The sequence below is a fragment of the Plecotus auritus genome (genome assembly GCF_963455305.1).
Source record: "Plecotus auritus genome assembly, chromosome: 1".
Classification (NCBI taxonomy): Eukaryota; Metazoa; Chordata; class Mammalia; order Chiroptera; family Vespertilionidae; genus Plecotus; species Plecotus auritus.
This window is the reverse complement of record NC_137770.1, coordinates 157,909,781-157,936,868: the sequence shown is the minus strand read 5'-3', so window position 1 is coordinate 157,936,868 and position 27,088 is coordinate 157,909,781. Positions and strand designations below refer to the sequence as shown.

Below are 27,088 nucleotides of genomic sequence, written 5' to 3'. Positions count from 1 at the left end.
TTTTATTGATCTGGGCTAACTCTTTATATATTAAAGATAAACTCCTATTGCTCTTTATATAAAACTAGAGGCCCAGTGCACAAAATTCGTGCATGGGGGGCGGTGTCCCTCAGCACAGCCTGCACCCTCTCCAATCTGGGACCCCTCGAGGGATGTCCGACTGGGATCGGGCCTAAATGGGCAGTCGGGCATCCCTCTCACAATCTAGGACTGCTGGCTCCAAACTGCTCGCCTGCTTGCCTTCCTGATTGCCCCTAACCGCTTCTGCCTGCCATGCCCCCTGGCGACCCAAGTGGAGGCCCTGGTATCTGGGGTTTATTTATCTTCTACAGTTGAAACTTTGTAGCCTGAAGTGGAGCCAAGCCTTCTGCTTGCTATGTGGCAGCAGCCATTTCTGTTGGGATTTATGTATCTTCTATAATTGAAACTTTGTAGCCTTAAGCAGAGGCCTGGGCCGGCCAGGGCTGCAGAAGCTTGGCTTCCTCCATTGCTGCGGGCAACCCTAGCATCCTGCTCTTTCCAGCTCCGTGGCTGCCGCCATTTCTGTTTGGATTTATGTATCTTCTATCATTGAAACTTTGTAGCCTTGAGTGGAGGCCTATGCCGGCAAGGGCAGGCGGAAAGCTTGGCTTCCTCCATTGCTGGGGAAACCCAAGCCTCCCTCCTGCTGTCTGTGGCCGTAGCCATCTTGGTTTGGTTTATTTGCATATTCGCTCCTGATTGGCTGGTGGGCATGGCTTGTGGGTGTAGTGGATGTATAGTCAATTTGCATATTACTCTTTTATTAGATAGAAAGTTTTTGCTACATAATTTTTTCCATCTTTTGTTAATTTTTGTTTTAACTTAAAAGAAAAGTTTATAATTTTTATATAGGTAAAGTTAAGTTTCTTTTTTTCCTTTTTAATTGCTTTCATTGCTTTTAGGCTTAGAAAGAGGGTTTCCCTACTTTAAAACTAGTTAAATATACATCTATATATTCTTATATATTGTAGAGTGTGGTTCATTTATTACTGTTAACTGCTTAATCCATTTTAAATTCTTAGTCTGGTAACAGTTTTAAAAGTTATAAATTTGTATAGCCTTTCTAAAAAATGTTTTTGTAATATTTGTATAAGCACAAATGAGTTGGTATTATCTGACCCAATTCTAAGAATCTAACTTAAGAAAATGTTTGGGCATGTGGTCAAGGATTTCTCTGTAAAGATAGTCATCCCAATGCTGCTTATAACAGCAAAAAGTAGAAATAACTTAAACGTCTCTCATGGGTGGTGGAGTGAGTAAATGTTCTTCAGCTTTACTGTCCAATATAGTGACCAGTAGCCATGTCTGGCTATTTAAATTCAAATGTATTAAAGTTAAATAAAATTAAAAATACAGTTCCTCAGTTATACTAGTCACATTTCAAGTGCTAACAGCCATATATGACTAGTGGCTATCATATTGGAAAGCTCAGATATAGTACATTCCCCTTCCCATAGAAGTTTCTATTAAGTAGTACTGCCCTGTGGCCATTAAAATCAGGTTTAAAAAATATTTAACAACGTTAGATGTATTCACAATATGATGCTAAGTAAAAATATCAAAGTACAAAATATTTGGTGGTAACAGAAGTTCTGATTGGTTGCAGTAACTTCAATCATCAGTATCTTCAACAAGTTATGTTTTTCTGAGAGGAAACCCAACTAAAAAAATCTGAAGCTTAATAGGTACATAGAAATTTAATGAGATACATGGAGAAATCTAGTGGATGGTACCCACTCAGTAGCTATTATTTGATTCAAAATCCAAATGGGAATTATCATACTGGGTCAGATGCAAGACCTAATTAACACTGTGTTCTGTGACCAACAGTGGTCTGAAAATTTCTGTCAATATCTATTATCCAGCTAATAAAGGCACAAAAACAACTTAGCCAATAATGACACTTTAGAACTTGGGGTACATAAAGCAAAGAAATTTAGAGTATTTCGTAAATATAGAAAGGCTTCAAGGCCTCTCAAACATCAATAAATAATCAACCACTACAAAAGAATGCTTCACTATGTATGAATAAAATTTTGGGAAATTGTGCCCATAAAGACAACCTACCTCAATCTTCCCACTGAGAATAACTAAAAATGCTAAATAAAATGTCTATTTTTTAAAAAAATCTTTAGAGTATCAGAGAAGTAATAAACAGTAAAAAAAAAAAAATCTGGAAGAACATAAAATGTAAAGAGGTGGGCTGAGTATTTAGGATCACTTCTGACTAAGTTTGTCATGGCCAAAGAGGTATCTGAAAGGCTGAGCATTTTGTAGTTTATAAATTCAAAAGTTGAGGTCCAGAGCCCATAAATGATAGATGTTCTAGTAAACCTTCTATACTTTGTGCAAAACAGAAATAAACCAGCTTTTGTAAGGAGTGCAATCTAGCTTTGAGCCATCTGGGCCACCCAGAAAAAAACTCAAAATCTAAAAATTGTCTAAAATAATCTCAGATTATAATTTTCTCAGATACCCAACAGAAAACAACTAAAACTTTCTCTAGAGCCATAGATCATCATCTTAGGCCTCAAAATATATCTACAAACAGTTTTCTAAATACTATGTCCATCATGCAATCAAAGATAACCAGTCACGAAAATGAGAAATGGGAAACAATAAAAACAACTCTTAAAGAAGCTCCAGAGTTTAGAATAATGAAGTACAGACTTTAAAATAACTATGTTTACTGTGCTTGAGATTTCTTTTAATTAAAAATTTTGAAAAATAACTGAACATTCTAAAAAGTGACAGCAGATTTGAAAAAGAACCAAATGGAAATTTTAGAACTGAAAAAAATGTAATGACTGAAATTACTCAATGAATTAGTTTAACAGTGGATCAAACACATCTGAAAAAATAATTTGTGACCTGAAAGATAGGTTTAGAATGAAATATGGAAAGGCAAAAGTTGGAATAAATAAAAGAGAGCATGGGAAACATGGTGGATATGGACAGAGGAATCTAGCATTGGAATCCCAGAAGGAAAAGTTAAGACAAAGCAATCTCAGAAAAATAGCTGGGGATTTTCCTATGAATCCACAAATTCATGAAGTCCTAGGAACTTCAGAAATAAAAAAATAAGAAGAAATTCACGCCTAGAACCATCATATTAAAACAATAGAAAACTAAAGACAAAAAGAAAATTATTAAAAGAAGTTGACAGTAAAAGTCACCTTTAAAGAAACAACAGTTAAAAATATAAATGACTTTTCAACTTCAAGACAGTGGAATCTCTCTTCAATGGACTGAAAGAAAATCACTGTCAACCTAGAATTCATACCAGTAAAAATATCCTTCAACAATGGGAGTGAGGAGAAACCAAGATGGCAGCATAGGTAAACACCGAAACTGCTGCCTTGCACAATTTCAAAACTACAACTAAAAGACAAAACGGACATCATCCAGAACCACAGGAAGGCTGGCTGGGTGGAAATTCTATAACTAGAAGGAAAGAGAAAAGCACACTGAGACTTACAGGAGCTGTGGAAGGCAGAGGTACGGAGGTGCGCACACAGAGAGGGCTGGCAACTGAGTACATGGCGGGCTTTCTCAAGCAAGAGGGAGACAAAAGCTCCTGACTGCTCTGAACTCCAGTTCTGGGCAAGACTCTGGGGACCCAGACTCATACGGGGAAAAACTGGACTGTCTGGCAGTGGGCGAAACTCGAGGGCAGCTTTCTCTCAGAGGTGCTTGCAGCGATTACTGCGGGACACTGAGAACCAGGGGCCTCTTAGGGCAGGGCTGACAGGAAGCCATAGCTGTTTGCTCCACCATGAGACTCCACTCCACCCAAGCTGAGCACAGAGGCTTTTGCATATGAATAGCATGGTCCTCTGAATTTTAAACTTACCTACAGCTGAGTCAGTGAGACCCAGAACATCCAAAAGAAGGCCCAAGGCTCTGCAGCACCTTTCATTGCTTCATAGCTGGGCCTCATCTGGGCACCTCCAAAACCCAAACAAAGAAGAAGAATCTGCAGATCTCTCTGTAGCTCCTGCTGGGTGGCCTCAGGCAGAGGCTATATTAGCACCTCCTTTGAGATCCAAGAGCCAGTGTACCCAGGGATCAGAGTGGGACCATCCAGATTACAACTCCTCAGATCCATAAGGGACACACTCAGGGGGAAGACTCAGTGAACACCAAAGCCCCACTGAAGTAAGTCTTGTCTCATAAGGGTGTCTCCAGCACAGAAGTTCTTCCATAGTAGACACAGCTGATCCTCACAGTCAATTAGCCTGGAGGTCAATTCCCCCCAGTGATACCAACAACAATCAAGGCTTAACTACAACAAGACTGTGCACACAGCCCACAAAGGGGTGCACCAAGAGTGTCCACCTCAGGTAACTGGGGAGGCTGAGCCACTGGGCCCTATAGGACACCTAGCACACAAAGTCACTCTATCAACTCAGGGAAGCAGCCAAAATGTGGAGACAAAGAAACAGGTCACAAATGAAAGAAATGGAGGAAAGCAAATGACTGGATAGAGTTCAAAACCATAGTTACAAGGTTTTTCAAGAATTTTCTAGAAAAGGCTGATAAATTTAGCAAGACCCTCAAGGATATGAAAAAGGACCAACTAGAAATTAAGCATACACTGACTGAAATAAAAAATAATATACAGAGATCCAACAGCAGACTAGAGGATCACAAGAATCAAGTCAAAGATTTGAAATACAAAGAAGCAAAAAACACCCAACCGGAAAAGCAAAAAGAAAAAAGAATCCAAAAATATGAAGATAGTGTAAGGAGCCTCTGGGACAACTTCAAGTGTAACAACATCCGAATTATGGGGGTGCCAGAAGAAGAGAAAGAGCAAGATACTGAAAACCTATTTGAAGAAATAATGACAGAAAACTTCCCCCACCTGGTGAAAGAAATAGACTTACAAGTCCAGGAAGTGCACAGAACCCCAAACAAAAGGAATCCAAAGAGGACCACACCAAGACACATCATAATTAAAATGCTAAGTGCAAAAGACAAAGAGAGAATATTAAAAGCAGCAAGAGAAAGCCGCCCTCGAGTTTCACCTGCTACAAGAGAGCACCCATACGATTGTCAGCTGATTTCTCAACAGAAACTATGCAGGCCAGATGGGAGTGGCAAGAAATATTCAAAGTGAGGAATAGCAAGAACCTACAACCAAGATTACTCTACCCAGCAAAGCTATCATTCAGAATTGAAAAGCAGATAAAGAGCTTCACAGATAAGAAAAAGCTAAAGGAGTTCATCACCGCCAAACCAGTATTATATGAAATGCTGAAAGGTATCCTTTAAGAAAAGGAAGAAGAAGAAAAAGGTAAAGATAAAAATTATGAACAACAAATACATATCTATCAACAAGTGAATCTAAAAATCTAGTGAATAAAAAATCTGATGAACAGAATAAACTGGTGAATATAATAGAATCAAGGGCATAGAAAGGGAGTGGACTGACAATACTCAGGGGAAAAGGGGTGTGGGGGGTGCGGGAAGAGACTGGACAAAAATCATACACCTATGGATGAGGACAGTGGCGGGGGCGGGGGGGGGTGGCGTAAGGGCAGAGGGTGGGGTGGGAACCGGATGGAGGGGAGCTATGGGGGGAAAAAAGATGAACAATTGTAATAATCTGAACAATAAAGATTTATTTTAAAAACAACAACAATGGGAGTGAAATCAATAATGTCCAGACAAACAAATGCTGACAAAATTCTTTACCGGTAGACCTACATTTTAAAAGAGACCAATGAGTGCTCTTCAGGCAAAGAAAAATAACCTCAGATGGAAGGTCAGAGATGTGAAAGGAAAGAAAAGCAATAAAAATTGAGGCATCAGCAGGCTGAAATCTGTACAAGAATATGATTTTGAAGAACCACAAGAAGCTGAGTTCCAGGTGAGGTTATCTTCCCACTATATTAGTTGGAAATTATATTTGACTACCCTCTGAAAAAAAATAGTTAAACCCAATCTTTAAATCACATTTTGGAATATATTTTTTACTATTTGGGAATAAAGGAAAATAAAATGCTATTAAGAGAAGATCAATATATTATACTGCATGATTTAAAAATACAAATGGTCAAAGAAACCATTTAAAAGTAATAACAGAGAAAATATGTACAATAGCTCATCAGAAATATTAGTTGTTCTGGCAGTCAGGAGCTCTTTCTGTTTTGTGTTATATGAGTTGAAAATACATTGCAAGTGAAGATTTATGATATTTATGATAGTAGAATAAGATAAGGAATAGCCTTCCAGTGGTTTGTAAAAAAAATGTAAATAGTTGTACTTTCAAATTAATGAAAATTTTCAGTGTAGACTACATGTCCCCTGATGTCCCTTCCATCTCTAGAATTTTAAGATTCATGCTAAATATTGTGAGAATATCAGTACTGAATTATTAAGATACAAGTCCTTTGTTCTAAGAATTGGTCAAGGGGACTGCCAATTAATCTATTCCATTGTTCTCAAAGGACATCACTGCCAATAGAATCATTCCATCAACAATGGTGCTGTTGAGTAGCTCTCATAGTATAGTCCTGTCTCATTCACATTATTCACTCTGCCAGTCCCCTTTATTTCAAGGTATTTCTATAGCATGTCCTCTGTTCTCTGAAAACCACCATGTGGAAATGATAACTAATGTCAATGGTTTAACTGAATCAGATCAGGAATGTCCTCTATAGGCAGCAACAGCTGGATGATAAAGCAGACATTTGGCATCAGTTAATTTTTATCCACATCATTGTCCCAGACAAAACTGAGAGAGGAAAAAATGGGCATTTGGCACTCACTCACCTGCCGGAGTTTGGTTCCTACCATGGAGGCACTGCTGTCAAGCACAAATACCACATTCTTGGGTAAAGGAGGAAGGTCTTTGGGGGCAAAGTAGTGCACAAAATACTCATTTAGGACCTGGTGCAGGGAAAAGAAAGTAAAAATGATAGTATCCAGAATAGGTAGAAAAACTAAAATGGACTGTCTATGGAACTTCTAAACATCAAAGATAGCACGAAACAGTGTCTCTGGTCAGATTCTGCACCCAGAGCAAAAGTACTCATGGCCTTGATCCTTCCAAAAGAACCAATTGCTAATTTAATCCGTATAAGGATAAAATCACCCCTTAACATTTTATTGACTATGTTGACTAATTTAATTTAAATTGTCCTCTTCTGCCTCTTGCCACTTGAGAATCCTGCTTCCTTAATTATCTGTTTTTTACCAAGCATCTTACTAGTACAAATTGAGATGTCAAGGAGGTTGCCCACATTCTGGGTGGCACATTAATACATTTTAATATTCCCACCCTGTCTCTGGAGCAATAAAACCTAAAGGGAAATGAGCCAGGGACCAGTCTCTTTTAATTAAAATTTAAGAAGAATTAAAATTCTAATGCCATCTAACATAGCACAGGGAAAAGTGTAGATTTCACTTGCTCTCCAGATTACTGAAGCAGGAAATACTAGGTGTACCAGTTAATAATGCGGATTTTTTTCAATAGATGGAGTTACACATATGTTGATATATATGTGATTTGATATGTATGCTATTTTGTTGTATTGACAGCAAGCTTCAAAACTTCATATGTCAAATTTTCTGAAAGTGTTAACATCATAGATATTTTTACGCTTAAAAATGTCTAAATTCATGCCAAAAAAAAAAAAGAGCATTTGTGGGAAGTTTTAATTCATTACTTTATTTTGAAGAAAACTGCTCCTGAAAGTTATCATATACTTTGGGAAACTTACGGTGAACATGCTCCATCTCAAGATACTTGTGAACGCTGGTTTAAATGCTTTATAAGTGATGATTTTGATGTGAAAGACAAAGAATGTCCAGGTCAACCGAAAAAGTTTGAAGACCAACAATTACAAGCATTATTGGATGAAGATGCTTGTCAAACTCAAAAACAACTTGCAGAAAGATTAAACATTGCTCAGCAAACAATTTCTGATCATTTACAAGCAATGGGAAATATTTTAAAGGAAGGAAAATGGGTGCCACATCAAGTGAACGAAAGACAAATAGAAAACCGAAAAGTCATCAGTAAAATGTTGCTTCAACGGCATGAAAGAAAGTCTTTTTTGCATCGAATTGTGACTGGCGATGAAAAGTGGATTTATTTTGAGAATCCCAAATGCACAAAATCATGGGTTGATCCAGGTCAACCATCAACATCGACTGCAAGGCCAAATTGCTTCTGAAAGAAGACAATGCTCTGCATTTGGTGGGATCAGGAAGGTGTGAGCTTCTAAAACCAGATGAAACCATTAATACTGATCGCTACCAACAACAAATAATCAATTTGAACCACGCTTTGATCATAAAACAACCAGCGTTCACAATATCTTGAGATGGAGCATGTTCACCATAAGCTTCCCGAAGAATATGATAACTTTCAGGAGCACTTTTCTTCAAAATAAAGTAATGAATTAAAACTTCCCGCAAATGCTCTTCTTTTGGCACAAAATTTGACATTTTTAAGCGTAAAAATATCTATGATGTTAACAACTTCAGAAAATTTGACATACGAAGTTTTGAAGCTTGCAGTCAATACAACAAAATAGCATACATATCAAATTGCATATATATCAACATATGTGTAACTCCATCTATTGAAAAAATCTACATTATTAACCAGTATACCTAGTAGATACCCTCAGCCTCCAGCTAGGGAATACCACTAGTATCCTTGGAGACACATTTTGGGTTAAAACATATTCCCTAAGAATCAGAAAATTCCCTGTCCCTTAGGTAAATATTAGAATCCCCAGTTCTGAGTCTAACTAAAAGTATTAAGCAACTAACATGAAATAGTAGCAACAAACCCCTTACCTGGATGTCCCCAATGTTCTCTTCCCTATTGACATCATATCTAATGATGAAATCTCCCAGAACACCATTCTGGGCAATCCTCGCTTGTTGAACCACACTAGGCTTAAAAATGACTTTGGCAAAAGTTTCATTTTGGTTGATAACAGTAGAAGGAGGTGGCCCAGCATCATCTGCATGCAAAATATAAACATAATTAATCACTAAATATACAAATACTAGAGGCCCAGTACATAAAATTAGTGCATGGGGGGGGGGGTGTTCCCCTCAGCCTAGCCTGCACCCTCTCCAATCTGGGACCACTTGGAGGATGTCCAACTGCCGGTTTAGGCCCAATCCCCTAAACAGGCAGTCGGATATCCCTCTCACAATCCAGGACCACTGGCTCCTAACCGTTCACCTGCCTGCCTGCCTGATCGCCCCTAACCACTTCTGCTTGCCAGCCTGATCACCCCCTAACCGCTCCACTGCCAGCCTGATTGATGCCTAACTGCCCCCTGCCAGCCTGATTGCCCCTAACTGCCCTCCCCAGCCGGCCTGGTTGCCCCTCACTGCCCCCCCCCCCTTGCTGGCCTGGTTGCACCCAACTTCCCCCCCACCTGCCTGGTCACTCCCAACTGCCCCCCCACCGGCCTGGTCACCTCTCACTGCCCCCCTGCCAGCCTGGTTGCCCCCAACTGCCCACCCAGCCGGCCTGGTCGCCCCATGCAGACTGCTGTTCGGTCATTGTGTGAGGGCGTCCCGACCAATTTGCATATTCCTCTATTATTAGTATAGATTTTCCTGAGGGGGAAAAATTGTGTTACAGTGACTCAGAGGGTTAGACTTCATTTGATTGTGGGTTTATTTCCACATGAAATTCCTAGACATTATGCTGATAATGTATCACGATGCATGAGATAAGCTATCATATAGTTCACCTTCATGCCTCTTTTTTAATCTTTTCTTATGAGAATTTTTTAAACACACAAAAGTAGAGAGAATAGTAAAATGAACCCCATAGATCCATCACCCAACTTTAATAATTATCAACTATTTACCAATATTTTGTATCTATTTTTATGTATCGCCTTACCATTTTTGATAGAGTAGTTTAAAGACAAATCCCAGACATCATATTTCATCCATAAATACTTCAGTGTGAATCTCTAACTATAAGAACCTTCTTTTAGCATAACCACAAAACCATTATCACAAGTAACAAAATTAATGGGCAATCCTTTATTATGGCTGAATACTCAGTCTGTATTAAAATTTTCCTAATTCTTTAGAAAATGTCTTGGAATGGTTGGTTTGTTGAAATTAGGATCAAAACAAAGTACCAACATCACATTTGGTTTATGTTTCTTAGGTCTCTTTTAATCTATAAGTGGCACCTACCCCCACCTTTTTTCTACTACTAAATATATGTGTTATAAAATACTGGTCATTTGTCCTACAAAGTTTCTCACATTCTGCATTTCTTGATTGTTTTCTCGTACTACCTTTTAACTTGCTCCTCTGTTCCCCTGGTTTCCAACCTTGGTTTGTACTGTAACATCTGGGGGAGCTAGAAAAAATACTGATGCCCATGCCAAGAGCTCATTAAATTGGTCTGGGACACAGCCTGGGCCTCAGGATTTTAAAATTTCCCATGAGAGCTGAATGTATTAAGGCTCACACCACAGCTCAGTCCCCTATATTTCTTTGTGTTCTGGTAGGTAGAGCTGAAGGCTTGGTTAGACTCAGGTTCAATGCTATTTGCAAGAACACTTAATAGGTGATGTGAGTACTTACTACTTTATCACATCAGAAGGTACATAATATCAACTTGTCTACTTTTAGTGGTGGTAAGATTGACGGTTGGTTCCGGTATTGGCAATCTGATCACCCATAATGAAGTTCCTCATCAAATTTTCACTTAACAGTTTTATCAACTGCTAATAATGTTGGTCTAGACCAGCCGTGGGCAAACTACGGCCCGTTCAGCTGTTCTATCCGGCCTGCGGAGCCGAAAGAGTGGAGGGTTCTCTTGCTCTCCCCTCCGCTCCTTCACCAGCAGCAGTGTTAACATGGCAACGTGGGGAAACACGGCCGCAGCTCCTTCTTCTGAGTGGGCGGATTTATATCCGCCCATTCAGTAGAAGGAAAAACCTCTCAATCTTCCAGAGGCTCCTTGTAATGCCCGCGGACATGTCCCCCGACATCACCCTGGGAATGCGTAGACACGTTATCGTGGTGATGTAGGGAGACACGCCCCTGGAGAGCACAGTATCAGAGCATTAGCTAAAAAGACCAACAACACTGTTCCCACTGAAGTTGATGTTTTAAAGACCAAAAACCTTTCAACCCAGTCTACATTGCCATCTACATCTACGTCCCGGGCATAATTTGGAAGTTGCACTAAAGAAAATGTTTAATTTACTGTTTACACATTTTGTTCTTTTCTATTTGTTTTAGTTTTTAATTATTTTATTATATTTAAGTTTAATTTGAAAGGCTTTTGTACCTTTCCTTTGTTAGGCAATTTTATTTTGCCTTTGCCATCTTCAATATAAGGTATGTTATTGTGCTATGATTCCTCCATTTTTTGAAGTTTCAAATTATAATTAGTGTTTACATTCTTCTTGTTAAAATGTTTGAAATGAATAAAACTATTGAAATAATAAAAAAAAAGGACCGTACCCTCTTATGTAATGATGTTTACTTTGAATTTATATTAGTTCACACAAACACTCCATCCATGCTTTTGTTCCGGCCCTCCGGTCCAGTTTAAGAACCCATTGTGGCCCTCGAGTCAAAAAGTTTGCCCACCCTGGTCTAGACCCACTATTTCATTAGAGTTGTAAAGGGGGTTTCTGATTCTATCATTACTTCCATATGGACTTCTTCCATAAAGAAAATTTTCCCCCATCAGTTATTTGGTTGCCCTATCATACTGTTTGTCCAGAAAGTTTGTGGCTCTTAAAAAAACAAACAACAAACTTTCTCAGAGCTTTCCCCACTTTCCCAAAGCTTTCCCCAGCATGAATCTTAGGCTATAAATTAGAATTCCATAAAGGTAAACAGATGACTGTATTTTATGTGATTTAAGAAAAATTAGTGAGATGACATTAAGCAAAGTCATCCCATATTTTACCCCTGACCTTTACTTCCTGTTAGAAAACAAAGAATCGTTTCACAGACTACCCACTTTTACAAATCCAAACACCACCATGTTTATATACTTAACAACAGAAATCCAAATTTTTGAGATCTGTTTACACAATAAATAATATGAAAATAAAATAGAGAATTCATAAACATCAGTGCACGTGGAGATGTTTTATCCAAATACTGAATCAAAACCAGGCTTAAGACTGCTGTAAAGCATCTGACTATCTTAAAATCTATTCAAGTTGATACCATAAAGATGACCAGAAATTTTCCATCCTTATTTAAAAAAATAAAAAAGGAAATGAGGCATAATTTACCTATGGTAATTTGTATTTAAGAATAAACTTCCTTATGCTAAATTTTATTAGATATTAAAATGAAAGGAAGTTTAAACATTTCCTTCAACAGAACAGACAATTATTTTTCAGCAACAAGTTAGGTATAGCTGATAGGGGGGACTTATAACCTAATAGATAGAGCACCTAAATTAATCTGAAAAGTAATCTTATTTTTTTAAATCTTAGAACATATATACTTATGTGAATAGGTGGTTAAGTTTCTTAAATATGAATAGGGGGTTAAGTTTTTCTTAAAGTTTCCTTTTCAAGGCCTATGCAAAGCAATTGAGGAGGGGACTCAGCTGTGAATCCAGCAAGCAGAGCCGATAAACATGGTCAGGCCGATCCACCAGGAGTCAAACCATCATCTTATCAACATCATCTCATCGCCTGATGACTAATTATAATAGCTGACGTCTGCAGACCCCCAGGCCTGCACATAGCTGCATTCCTCACCCCAGCCCCTTCCCCTTTATAATACTATCCCCTGAATCTTGCTGGAAGACAGGATTTGATGCATGTAAGCACTCAGTCTTCATGGATTGGCTAGCCTTCTCAATAAATGCCTAATATGATTCAACCCTGCCTTTGTTATTGGACACAGCGACAGGCAGCCCAAGCCCAATCAGGGGTTTCCTGGTAACATAGCCTTAACAGGAACCACAGAGCAAAACTGAGTCTTCTATTATTTCTACTTATCAAGGGCAGAAATTTTGGGAATGACCAGAGAGCTAGCAAATAGGAAAGTTTATTTCTGTAAAAAGACAACTGTATGGAAGATCACATGCTTCCAACAGATTTGCTCATCTGAAGAAGGAGTTGGGAAATTCTCAATGCACATCTACAAATGCAAGCCTCCAATTCATTAACCTGGTTGACATTACCTTAGAACCAGTAGGCAGGAAGAAGGAAAAGAGGCTGAAAATGAAATGGTCCTTGAAAGAGAATGAAATTTGCTGTTCTCTGGAGTCAATCTTTTGTTTCATTGGTGATTATTGGTAAAGCACCAAGAGTGAGCAGCTTGATAATACACTACCTAAGAACTCAGGACCATGAATGAATGAGAAGTACCTGCATTTACTACCTCTTATTATCTACTAGAGGCCCGATGCACGAAGATTTGTGCAAGAATAGACCTTCCTTCCCCTGGCTGCCGGCACCGCCTTTGCTCCGGCTGGAGCCACCTTTTTGCTCAGGCCTGGAGCCGCCTTTCCTCCTTCACACACTGCCCAGAGGCCCAAAGTGGCTGGGGCTGTGTGGAACACCTGCGGTGTCACCATGGCAATGATGCAAGTGTCCAGCCCCATCCCCGGCCATTCGGTGCCTGTGTATGCAAATTAACCCACCATCTTAGTTTGGTTCATTTGCATACTCACTCCTGATTGGCTCGTGGGCATCGTGAAGGTACAGTAAATTTGCATCTTTCTCTTTTATTAGTGTAGATGGGACTTTGGACAAGTTACTGAGTCTGGGTTATCTCATCTATAAAATGGATTAACTCACACTATTGAAAAGATTAAGTAATGTAATGTATTTAGTGTTATTCTGATTCATGGTAAGCAGTCATGTTAGCTAATATTATTATGAAACTAAAATGTCTAAAAATAGAAGGCCAGGGAATTAAATGTAAGACAATACAACATGTCAAACTTGAAATACTACAGGCAACAAAAAGAAAAGAACTACTGCTATTTATAAAATGGTTGAATTTCACAATCATTTAGAGTAAAACATAACATAAAAAAGACTGTATATTCTCCATTTTTCCATTTACATAAAACTTAAGAGCAGCACAACTTATACATGGCAATTGGAATAGAATAGTGTTAGCTTTGGGGGGTGAGGACTGACTGGGAAAGAGTATAAGGGAGCCTTTGGGGTGGTGGAAATACTCTATGTCTTTATTTGGAAGTAGTTATACAGGTATATACATATGTAAAAATTAATCAAGGTGTACACATAAGATGTATATACTTTATTCTATGTATACCCCAACTTTTAAAAAAGTTAAAATCATTGGGAGTTGTATAGCAGAACAGATTAGGTGTATTCAGAGTAATTCCAGCTGGCAGAACCCAGAAGCACTTTCGTGTAGTATCAGTAAAAGCTCTAAAAGAGATGTCTTGTTGGCAGAGGCCACTATCCCAACTTATCTCTTTTGAAGTATTCGGAGCCAACCCTGGGTGACTCAGTCACCTGCAGGGACAGTGCCAAGCAGTTCTGACTATGTGGTCTTGGACCAGCAGCATCAGTGTCACCTGGGAACTTGCTGGAAACACAAATTCTTGGGCCCACCTAGAAATTCTGAATCAGAAACTCTGTAGGTGGGACCCAGAAAGGTTATTTTAGCAGCTGATTCTGGTTCCTGCACAGAAACAATGATCACGAGTTTTTGATGTATGTAATAGTGCAGCACTGACATTGTACATTTCTGTAATTAAATTTGACTCTTTATACAGTACTGTCAGCATGTACCTACTTTTTCTTGTTTCAAATCTCTCTCATTGAGGTGCTCTTTACAACCACCCTGAATTAATACAATTCATGGTTGAATAAAAGCATTGAGTATTAAAAATTTAATTTATCTCTTCATAATTCATTTGACTAGGCTCTTTGATATAAGCCATGAAAAAGATAGTGTATGATTATTTTGGTTTCCTATTGACCTCTGATGTTTGCTAGTTTATAATGAAAATTCAAGAGATTCCTCTAAATGGGCTTATTTTACATGCCCAAATTGTGGGTTGATTCACAGTTTGGTCGCTCACTGAGAGGTTTAGCCCCGGAGGCTGATTTCCACCCATTAAGTACCAGACAGTCAATATGACCCAGTGAATTTTCCACTCCCAATCTCCCTCCAAAAAAAGTTACCTGGAAAATATTCCAGAATAATCTCTCTAGGAAAAAATATCCTCTTTTTATTAGAGGAGGGAATAAGTCTTTTAATCAATGAGGTTAGTATAGGCTGCCCCACTGTTACTGGCCAAAATCCCAAAGCAGAATAAGACTATCCAGCTTTTTCTTACTGTGAATTGGACTCATGCTCTTGATCCTCATAAAATAGTTCATAAGGATAATGAACTTTATTAGCAGGGCCCTCAGCAGTCACGGGATATGTTCTGAGGATAATGAAGGGTGCAAGGGAAGAAGTTGGGAACAGATCAAAAGAGTGAGAATCTGGCTACTTCGCTAATAAGAACCCACATCTTTTCTTCCTGTTTGTTTTCTCTCCTTCTTACCCACTTGGTTAGGGTCAGGAGTGTGGCAAGTGCTCTGAATTGAAGGAGGCTGTCTTCTAATGGCATCTTCCCATTTTAATCCAGGCATCGGTCTTGTGCAAGATGACCTCCAGTGGCATACAGCTGCCTCTGGTGTGTCCTCGGTGAGATTCACTAATGGCCTTTTCTCCACATATTCTTCCCTGCTTCTCAGGTCACCAGCATCCCCATGATGCTCTCTTCCTGTCTGAATCCCCACATTTTTGAATAAGGAATAGGTATTATTTTAGAAGCCACATAATACTGAAGAAAGTGCACTCTAGAGTGTGACAGACTCAAAATGACTGACTTAATATCTCTAAGCCTCAGTTCCACAACTGTCAAATTGAGGTAAACCATGTCATAGCATCATTGTCAGAATTGTGAGACCACATATATAAGGAACTGAGCTTAGTGCCTGGCACACGGTAGGTGCTGACCACATCCTAGCCTGCAGCCTCTTCCCTCAGAAGCAGCTTCTTGTTTTCTCTGTCTAGGTTGAAAGGCAATGAATGGGTTTAAAATATTCTTTGATAACATACAATTTACATTTTGCCATAACAAGCTTCGCCACACGACTGAGAGCTTAGTAAAAACAAATAATCATTATTTGGAGGGGAAAAAAGTCACATAATAATAAACATTCATAACAGGCATTTAAGAATGTTCATGTAGAGAACAATCCTTATAAAATATGATGCAATTAGAAGCTTCCTGAAATTAAATGCAGAACTTTGCATGAAAGAGCATACATGTTTATTTCTCCTAGAGAGAGAATCTATAGCTTTCACCAGATTCTCTAAGAAGTCAACATAAGATTAGGAAGCTTGCATACAACTGTTATTAAACATTCCTCCCGTCGATTCTATCTTTTAATGATAAAGCACTTAATACATTTTGTGTAAATGGTGAAGAGAACAAAAATGCATGTCCTTAGTTTTGTCTTGGAACATGGATTTTATTCACAAGTAAACATTCTCTTAATAGACAACCACATGGGGATAAAAGGAAGCCAGCTGCTGTGTAACATGTCTAAAGGTGACAGTATTTAGGAGCAAAGAACCACACACAAGGACATCAGCTGGAAGCTACGCCCCTTTGGGTTAACTGACGGAGGGATTTCCTGGCTTCTGTTTCCTGTGGGCCTTGGGGTTGCCTACAGTTGGAGAAAAGCAGCCAACACCTGGATATTTTACAAAAGGATGTCCAAACAAACACTGCCTGCTCATTTCCCCTTGGAAAAGAGACTAAATTATCTATGGGCTCCAGGGGGCAGATTTCTTAAATATATGGCTGTCAAAAATACAGTAAATAATTGGGCAACTACCCTTTGATGTTAGCAATAAAGACACGATTCAAGCAAATCAATAGAGTATTAAAAGAAAAAGTAATGGGCATGGTGATTATAGTTAACTAGGAGCCCAGAGCGCAATTTGAAATCATGCAACGTCGCCCACCCTTGAGTCGCCAGTCGGCACTGCCTCGCTCTCTGGCCCTTGAAGCAGCTGTGGCCGCTGCTGATCAGGCCCTCCCCTAGTGCAGGCACACCGAGGACCCTGCTGCCCCGCCCCCGACGCTGCGTGTGCAACCACGTCCTATCTGGTTGACCCATTACGGCATCCCGGTTAATTAGCATATTTCTCTATTTTATAGATGATAGATAGATAGATGATAGATAGATAGATAGATAGATAGATAGATAGATAGATAGATAATACTGTATTGCATATTTGAAAGTTGCTAAGAAAGTAGATCTTAAAAGTTCTCATCAGCCCTAGCTGGTTTGGCTCAGTGGATAGAGCGTCAGCCTATGGACTGAAGGGTCCCAGGTTCAATTCTGGTCAAGGGCACATGCCCGGTTTGTGAGCTCGATCCCCAGTAGGTGGTGTGCAGGAGGCAACCAATCAATGATTCTCTCTCATCATTGATGTTTCTATCTCTCCCTCTCCCTTCCTCTCTGAAATCAATAAAAATATATTTTTTAAAAAGTTCTCATCACAAGAAAACAAATTCTGTAACAATGAGTGGTGATGGATCTTTTTTAAAAAATCATTAAATACATTTAATCAACAATAAAAAATGTTCTCACAACCAAAGCATGAAGACCAGAATGTAATTGCCTTCTCCTATACAATCATCCATAGAATAAAAGAAGGGGGTACTCTCCAATAAATTCTAAGGACCCACATCTAAAAAAGCAACCTTGTTCATGAACATATATGTAGATACTCTAAGCACTATATTAGCAAACTCAGCAGAATGTTAAAAAGGTCATTCATCATCACCATTTGGAGTTTATTCTAATAATACAATGATGTTTTAATACCAGAAAATTAACTCAATGAATCACTTAAGAAATTGAAGAAGAAAAGGTATATAATTCCAGTAGGAACAATAAAAAGCATTTGGTAACATTCATAACTATTCATGCTTAAACCCTTAGCAAATTACTTCCCAGCGACCACTTTATCTGCTGCTCTTTCCGGCTACTTGCAAACTTTGTGATATGTTTCCGATTCTCCCCAAATCCATGTGTGAAGCTTTTCTGTTGCCAAGGTCCCCACGGCACCAAAGTAAGAATTGTCAAGTCCCAAGAAAGGAAAAGTGGGCAAGTCTTCTAGGGAAACGATCTGTCTAGGAAGTTGTGCTGTTGGCGCAGGAGAACTTCTCAGGTCTCATCTGGGTGATCCACTGTTTGCCCTCCATAGAGAAGAAGCCTCCAGCCTCCTGCCAGCTAAGAAGGTGCAGTTACTGGATACACAAACTTTCGACTTCTTGGAAGTAGCCCCATATTTAAGTTCACTTGTTGAGATGTCTGGTGCCCAAAATGCCTGAGACTTTAGGGACTTCTGCAATGCAAACTGGTTTACTTCTTGCCTTGCTCTGTCTCTAGCTTAGTCTTTATTTTGGGGTTTGCTCAGTTAAATATGTGGTGATGGATCTTAACTAGACTTGTTGTGGTAATCATTTTATAATCTATACAAATATCAAGTCATTATGTTGTACACCTGAAACTCATATAATGTTATATGTCCTTACACCTCAATTAAAATAAAATACTAGCTAGGTTTCGAGAAAAAGAGAAATATAAAGTTGATACAATGAAGATGAGAAAGAATTTGGTTTAATACCTTCATAAGTCCTTTATTATATATATATAGTTTTCTTATTGGAAGGGGGGTCTCTCCCCTATCTTGATATTTGGTATCTTACATCCTTTAGGAAAATAGCATTGTATAGATATAGCAGCAGCCTATAGCATAGAATAACAATGTAAATTTAAGCTGAAGGAGTTCAATTTTATCACTTTATAGTTTAGTGGTGTTTGCTCAGATTTCTTAGAAAATTAGTTTTCTTTACTACTTATACAATGCTCTTTTTTCCTAAAAGAACACATCACTGAGTCTGTTTTCTCTATTTCATTAACTTTCTCAGAGAACTATGCATAAAAACAAAAACAATGTAACTACTTCACACATTCTAAAAGCAGTTAACCCCTAAAAACACCCGTTATTCCTGCCCAATATAATTTTGTGTCCATTGAAGACCTCAAATACTTGAAACTGCTGCTCTGAGTGCTTGAAATTGAACTGAATGGAGGTCCACCAAGAGCAGTGCTGGAGCAGCAAACTAGTATAAGATTGAGAGATTTCTGTTACATTCCTCGACATTGTCCTTGTGCATGCAGGCAAAACATGGCCCAATAATTTAGAAAGCCTGGGTGTCATTTTATGGATTCAACCTTACAGAGGATTTTCTTTTTTCATTATTCAAAATTGCTGACTCTACATGCCCATTAAGATGGCTACTATTAAAAAAACACACACATGGGCTATCCGGTGTGGCTCAGTAGGTAGAGCATTGGCCTGCGGACTGAAGAGTCCTGGATTTGATTCCGGTCAAGGGCATGTACCTCAGTTGCAGGCTCCTTCCTGGCCTGGGCCCTGGTCAGGGCACGTACAGGAGGCAACCAATCGATGTATTCCTCTCACATCGATATTCCACTCTCTCTAAAAAAAAAAAAAAAAAAAAAAAAAAAGGAAAAATATCCTCCGGTGAGGATTAAAAAAACACACACACATGAAAATAACAAGTAGTTGGTGAGGATGTGGAAAAATTAGAAACCTTCTGCACTGTTACAAACGTAAAATGTTACAGCAATATGGAAAACAGTATGGCAATTCCTCAAAAAATTAAAAATATAATTATCATGTGATCCATTAATTCCACTTTTTGGTCATATACCCAATAAAACTAAAATTTCAAAGATCCTGTGTACACCATATTCATAGTAGCACTATTTACAATAGCCAAGAAGTGGAAGCAACCCAAATGTTCTGCGACAGATAAGTAGATGAACAAAATGCGGTCTATACATACCATGGAATGTTATTCAGCCATAAAAAGGAAGAAAATTCTGTCATAAACCTTGAGGACATTTTGCTAAGTGAAATAATCCATTCACAAAAAGACCAATACTATGTGACTCCACTTATATGAGGTTCTTAGAGTTGTCAAACTCATAGAGACAGAAAGTAGAACGGTGGTTGCCATGAACGAGGGGAAGGAGATACAGAATGTTATTTTGGGAAGATGAAAACGTTCTGAAGATTGGTTGTATAACAATGTGAATAAAGAACACTACTAAACTGTACACTTAGAAATAGTTGTGATAGAGGTGAAGGGAGTGAGAAGTACAGATTAGAAGTTTAAAAACAAGGAGATATAAAGTACAGCATAGGGAAATATAGTCAATAATATTGTAATAACTATGTATGGTGCCCATTGGGTACTGGAAATGCCAAGAGGAACACTTTGTAAAGTACATGATTGATTACCACTATGCTGAACACCTGAAATTAATACAAAATAATATTGAATATAAACTGCAATTTAATTTTTTAAATAAAAATATTTTTTTAAAAATTTAATGTTATGTGTGTTTTTTACCACAATTAAAAACTTTTTTAATTTTTAAAAATTGCCAACTCTAGCCCTAACCAGTTTGGATCAGTGGATAGAGCATCGGCCTGCGGACTGAAAGGTCCCAGGTTCGATTCCGGTCAAGGGCATGTACCTTGGTTGCAGGCACATCCCCAGTAGGAGGTGTGCAGGAGGCAGCTGATCGATGTTTCTCTCTCATCGATGTTTCTAACTCTCTAACCCTCTCCCTTCCTCTCTGTAAAAAAATCAATAAAATATATATTTTTTTTAAATTGCCAACTCTAAGTTTTTCAAGTACAGTGATAACATCTTTGATATTTTTATGTTCCAAGCATCTAGCACAGTGTCAGGAACATGGTGAGAACTCAAGGCAAACTTGTTGAACATTTAACATGGGGATGACTCAACACATTGGCATGTAGTTGGCAAGTAAATAGAAGAGCTCTTAAAGGGATCATCTTGAAATTGTTTTGGTGAATGTGGTAGATGTTCTAGGTAACTCATGTCACATGCCCTGGATCCACCTCTGGTTCCAGCCACAGCTATGGTGGACAGTGCCATATGCCCAGACAACATCCCACCTCACACATCAGACTAAGACAGCAACAAAAAGAGGTCTTTCAGAGAAGAGTAGGTTGCGCACCAATGTCAAGTTAAAGAAAGAAGGCCAACCTCCTGGGTCTCTCTGAGCCATCCTGCTCATAGCTGGCCCTGACTGAACTACAGCCAATGTCAGAACAAAGAAGATAAAATGTGTTCTCATGTCAGCATTAAAAACCAAACAAAACAAAACCATCTATGGAGCCAAATGATTCATACCTGAATAATTTCTGCACTGAACAATGCTGGAAACCCTCACATAACAACCAGATTGTTTTCTGGCAAATGTACAGAGGCCAAACAGGGCCATGCCCTTCCAGCTGCAGGGTGGACACTGGATCTGGGGGAGAACACAGAGCAACAGGGAATTGGAACTGGGGTGACAATCAGTCATAATTCAGCCCGTCAATAGGGCAAAGATGCCAGATTTTTAGCAAATAAAAAGACAGGATGCCCAGTTAAATTTGAACTTCAGATAAACAGTGAATGACCTTTTTTAAAGTATAAATATGTCACAGATATTGCATGGGACATTGTTTATGTGAAATTCAAATTTAACTGAGCATCCTATAGTTTATCTGGCAATCCTGACAAAGAAGATGAGTTCTAGATTTTTGTGATCAATCTCCTGGAACCAAATTCTGTCTTCTAATCCCTCCTTCACAACAAAATATGATCTACACCAAGATCTGGCAACATTAACCAACTTAAACCAGGAAAGAGTTGAAAACCTACCAGCTTTCCTTTGCCAACAGCTATTATTCCTAAGTTCATTTTACAGATACTTAGTGAGCACCCATTATATGGCAGGCACCATTCTAGGTGCCTAGAATACAATTCTAAAAGACCTTCACAACAAAAGAAAGAGTCATGAGATTAACCAACAACCAAACAAAGAAAACGTAAGATTTTAAAACAGATTCAATTTGACCCCTTCTTGGTCATTTACTGAAATACAAGACATTGTGTTAGTCTCCAGTCAGAGGCGACTTGATCTTGCAGGACCTGTGGCTAGTCATCAAACTATTCCCAAGGACTGCTGCAGAGTCACCAACCTCATCTTAAAATAAGCGGTAATGAAACTGTATTTCGAGTGATTCTCTTCTAATTAAGCTTCCTCAGACTTTAGGATCATCTTAAGGTCCACATTTTATAGGAAGCTTACATAGGAATGATATGATTAAAAAGCAAGCCCTAGGTTGAGTTCCACCTAGTCCTATTATTTGCCCTCTTAGGCATGTAAAGGAACACATAACTAACTGCTGAAGAGCACAGCAAACATTACTTCCAGGGCACTTGAAGAAGTGGGAGTCTAACAACCTAAAATATAAGTTTACTCATTGTATGTTTTTGAGATACAATTCACATCACATAAAATTAGAAAGTGTACAATTCAGTGGCATTTAGTACATTCATGATGTAGTGCAACCACCACCTCTATCCAGTTCTACAACATATTCATCACCCTCAAAGAACACTCTGTAACCATTAAGCAGTCATTCTCTATTGCTTTCTCCCCAGGCCCAGGCCATCACCAATCTGCTCTCCATCTCTATGGATTCATCCATTGTTAAATCATAAATATGTGTGTGACCTTTTGAGTCTGGCTTTTTTCACTTAGTATAATGTTTTCAAAGTTCATCCATGTTTTAGTATGTGTCAGTATTTCATTGCTTTGTATGGATGACTAGTATTCCATTGTATGGATATACTACAATTTTTTTATCCATTCATCTACTGATGGACATTTGGACTGCTTGCACCTTTTGGCTATTGTAAATAGTGTTACTATGACCATTCATATCCAAGTATTTGAGTACCTGTGTTTAATTTTTTTGTGTATATACTAAGAGAAATTGCTAGGTCATATGTTAAATCTATGTTTAACTTTTTGAAGAACCATCAAACTGTTTTCCATTGTGGCTACACCATTCTACATTACCACCAGTAATGAACAAGAGTCCCAGTTTCTCCACATTTTTGTCAAAACTTATTTTCCCTTTGTTTCTTTTTTTTATTATTATAGCCATCCTAGTGAGTATAAAGTGGTATTTCATTGCGCTTTTGATTTGCATTTCCCTAATGACTAATGGTCTTGAATATCTTTTCATATGCTTGTTAGCCATTTGTATATCTATTTTGGAGAAATGTCTACTCAATTCCTTTGCCCATATTTTAATTGGGTTGTTTATATTTTTTGTGTTTGAGTTGCAAGGATTATTTATATATCCTGGACACTAGACTTTTATCAGATATACGATTTGCAAATATTTTCTACCATTCTGTAGGTTGTCTTTTTAGAATATTTTTTAAATTAAAAGCCAAGTTGATATTCTTTGTCTTCTGTGTTCTTGAGTGTAGAGCACCCCTCAATGATTAACCAGACAATGATGAAACAAGAAGACAGTTGAAAGTTTTCTCATTCCTGAAACTAAAATGTCCTTTTAATGTCAAATTAGGATAACATCATATGGGTCCGTCAGTTTTGACAGAGATGAGGAGTTGAGATTTCTTAGGATTTCAGCTGGGAGGCTTAGAAACAAAGTCAGTGTACCAAGAAAAGTCTCAGGAAACAAAAGGGTAGGAACTAACACCAAATAACTCTTGAAAACAAGAATTCAGACTGTGTGGAAAAGCCAGGGTGAAGGTAAACACTAAGCTAGGCTTTGGGAGGTAAGAGCATCTTCTCTCACAGTGGTGGGGGCAAGAATGGGAAGAGCAGAACAATTCCCACGGGTTTAGGAAGCTGTGGTGGAAACTGTGGAAAGTAGAGAAGCTCTCTGACATGAAAATACACCAAATAATCATGTTTGTCTTTTCCAAGAGAAGATGGGATACCTAGTTTAATAAGCTTAAGACTGTGTTAGAAAGATTACACTAGCCCCATTGGGATAGCTTGTTGGAACTTTTCCATCTCAAGTTTCTATGTTGATGAGCAGAAGTTGAATATGGGACAAGGTTACTTCCCAACAACTGTGTGAGTAATTCTATGTTGGCCAGTATTCAATAGTAAAAACCTGTTGGTAGAAAAGAGGAGTGATAGACATTTTAAGAACAATTAAAAGTCAGAGTGTTCTGATGGCGCCTGAAACTAAAGAAATAACTTTCTTTAATTTAAAATCTGCTTTTGTAGGTCAAGATCCTGACATAGTTTATGTCCCTAAATTCTGCTGGGAAGTCCAAAGGGTTTCCAACATTCAATGAGCATCAGAATACCTGGGGGCTTTTAAAAATAGAGCTACCTGAAATCTCTAGAGTTATAAAGTGGATTAATGGTTGCCTGGGGCTGGGTGGGAATAGAGAATGACTGGGAATAGATGACAAGGATCTTTGTGGGGTGATAGAAATGTTCTAAAGTTTGATTGTGGTGATGGTTGCACAACTCTACAAGTGTACTAAAAAGCAATGAATTGGACACCTAAAATGAGTATATTTTAAGCTATGTAAACTGAACCTCAATAAAGCTGTGCTTTAAAAAAGCAAAAAATATGAAAAATACATTTATATTCTTTATTCTGGTTAGTGGTAGAAAAAAATATTCAGCATTACTTTAGCTTTACAAGTAAATTAACATGTTAAAATCACTCATATAGTTTCTTTTTTTAAGCAATTAAAAAAATATTTGTATTGATTTCAGAGAGGGAGAGAGAGAAACATCAATGATGAGAGAGACTCACTGATCAGCTGCCTCCTGCATGCCCCCTACTGGGGGGGATTGAGCCCTTGACTGGAAATGAACCCGGGACCTTCAGTTCTGAGGCTCTATCCACTGAGCCCAACCAGCTAGGGCCTCATATAGCTTCTGTATATAAATTCTTAGTTTCTCATATAAATTCATAGACTATCACACCCAAAAATACAGCTACCTAGGCCTCACCCTAACAAATTCTAATTCAAGTGTTTAATGTAGGAATCGTCATCTACATTTCTTTCTTTTTATAATTTCTCCGGGTGACAATAAAAGTATAACCAAGTTTGAGAGTCACTGAGGTAAAGCAAAAGGGAATAAAACAGGCAAGGTACCTTATTTCTTTCTTTACCTCATTTTATTTTAATCCTATCCCTTAGGGATTTCATCACAAATGAAAATTTTCTGTCAAAAAAATATTTGTAATCAGGGAAAGGGCAATAATTTGGGGGCCATGGAACAATAGGAAGTTTGAATTTTTAACACAGAGAGTAAAATAACCAGCCTTGAACCAGTCACACAGATAGAATATCTATACTGGAGTATGCTTTCAGATGATAACACAGCCCAAGTATGTTCTAGGAAAGTTTGAATTTCAAATACTCTTTCCATCAAGCCCATAAATCATCAAAATATTTTAGGGGAGAGGAACTGGGGGTAAGAGGATGGGAGAGGGAGTCTTGTTTTTCACTGTACACTATCTTGTCATCTTTTAGATTCTGAACCATGAGTTACACTTTTTAATAAGCCAGAACGTATAACACTTTGGCATCCAAATTACACCTCACAGAATTACCTTATAGATTGAGAAGGAGCCCATTCATTGACAATACAGTAGCCCTGGGCCCAATCCTGATATACCAGGAAAGTAAACTGAGGCGAAAATAGGTGATATTGCTTTTAGCCTTTTATTGCATTTTTATATAACTAGGGAGAGACTGGGAATTTAAACTCACACTTTTAGTATTTTACAAAAACTCCCTAAGAGGGTAGTTATAAAGGTTGAATGAGATAATGATACATGCAAAGTGCTGAGTCTAGTTTCTAGCACACAGCAGTCCTTATCTAGAATTGCTTCCCTAAAGATGAAAATGGGTCCAGTGGTCTGAGATTTGCTTAGAGAAATTCCAGAAGTCTGACTTCTGAACACAACCAGCTCCATCTGAGGAATGTACTGGCTTGGGTCCACATTCATGCAATGACAACTCATGCTGGCGCAAGGCCAAACCTAGTTTGATCTCTACCCTGGATTTCTTTTGGAAACACGCAAGTGTCCAGACAAAATCACAACATCTGTGCCTCTCCTGCTGATGCTGCCATTTTGCAGAAACAATAACAGCTGAGCTCTGAAAGATGGGAATGAGGAGCAAAAAGGCAATCCATTCTCTGCACCTCGACCAGGTAAATGCCTATGAAACCTCCATGCTCTGGAGGGAAAGTAATTGCTCTGTTACAAAGTGCTAGGAAAACAATTTTCTTAAAAATAAACAGGTCCCAAGAGATCAACGGTCCGGAAAAATTCCTCTCAGGCCCTGAATGTAAACAGTAAGCAACTTTTCAGGCCAACAATTATGATTCATACCCTCCAAACATAACACACACACAACACTTGCGCACATCTCTGATGAGTCACAGTGGTTCTGAAAAGTAGGCAAAACACACATACTTCTCATCACTGTAGCAGGACCCTCAGAATCCCCTACTGGGGGGCTGGACACAGCTATTGAGTCCTGGGCATTCACCTCAGACACACAGCACAGCTGCTCTGCCCTCTCAGAGCCTACAAACTCTCAAAGAATCTTCCCTCTGGAAACACAGTTGTACATAAAAAAAAAAATCCCTATAAATTATAATTAGGAAGCAATGAAATTTAAGAACATTCTTTGTTATTAGTATATATATATATATATATATATATATATATATATATATATATATATATTAGCATTTCTCTGATCTCAATGTCACAATGATCTTGTTATTCTGACTCTGTTGCAATTATATATATAAAGTACATATATTTTCTTTTATTCTCTAATTTGCAGCTACTTACTTAGCTATCTACTCTCTAAAAGGCATTTTAAGGAGATAAAAGCTAATCAGACAAAGACCTGCCTCCAAAATCACACTTATGAGCTAATAAAAGTGGTAAGATTTGCAAAGAAAATAAGTAAATATAAGATGATAATAGTAATGACAATACTTAACAATTCTTAAGCTCTTACCCTGGGCCAGGCACTTCACACACACTAACAGTTCCAATGACCCTGTGAGAAGTTATCACCCCTGAT

General features: G+C 38.3%; 1 protein-coding gene across 1 annotated transcript in view; it reads right to left on the bottom strand.

The window, feature by feature from the left end:
• Positions 1-27,088, bottom strand: part of ITIH5 (inter-alpha-trypsin inhibitor heavy chain 5) — a 100,193-nt gene that overhangs the window by 36,910 nt on the left and 36,195 nt on the right. Inside the window, exons 6-7 of the mRNA XM_080679157.1 lie at positions 8,839-9,008; positions 6,802-6,918 (exon numbers count right to left, since the gene is read on the bottom strand). Coding sequence (XP_080535283.1) covers positions 6,802-6,918; positions 8,839-9,008 — 287 coding nt within the window. The remainder of the gene's footprint in view (positions 1-6,801; positions 6,919-8,838; positions 9,009-27,088) is intronic.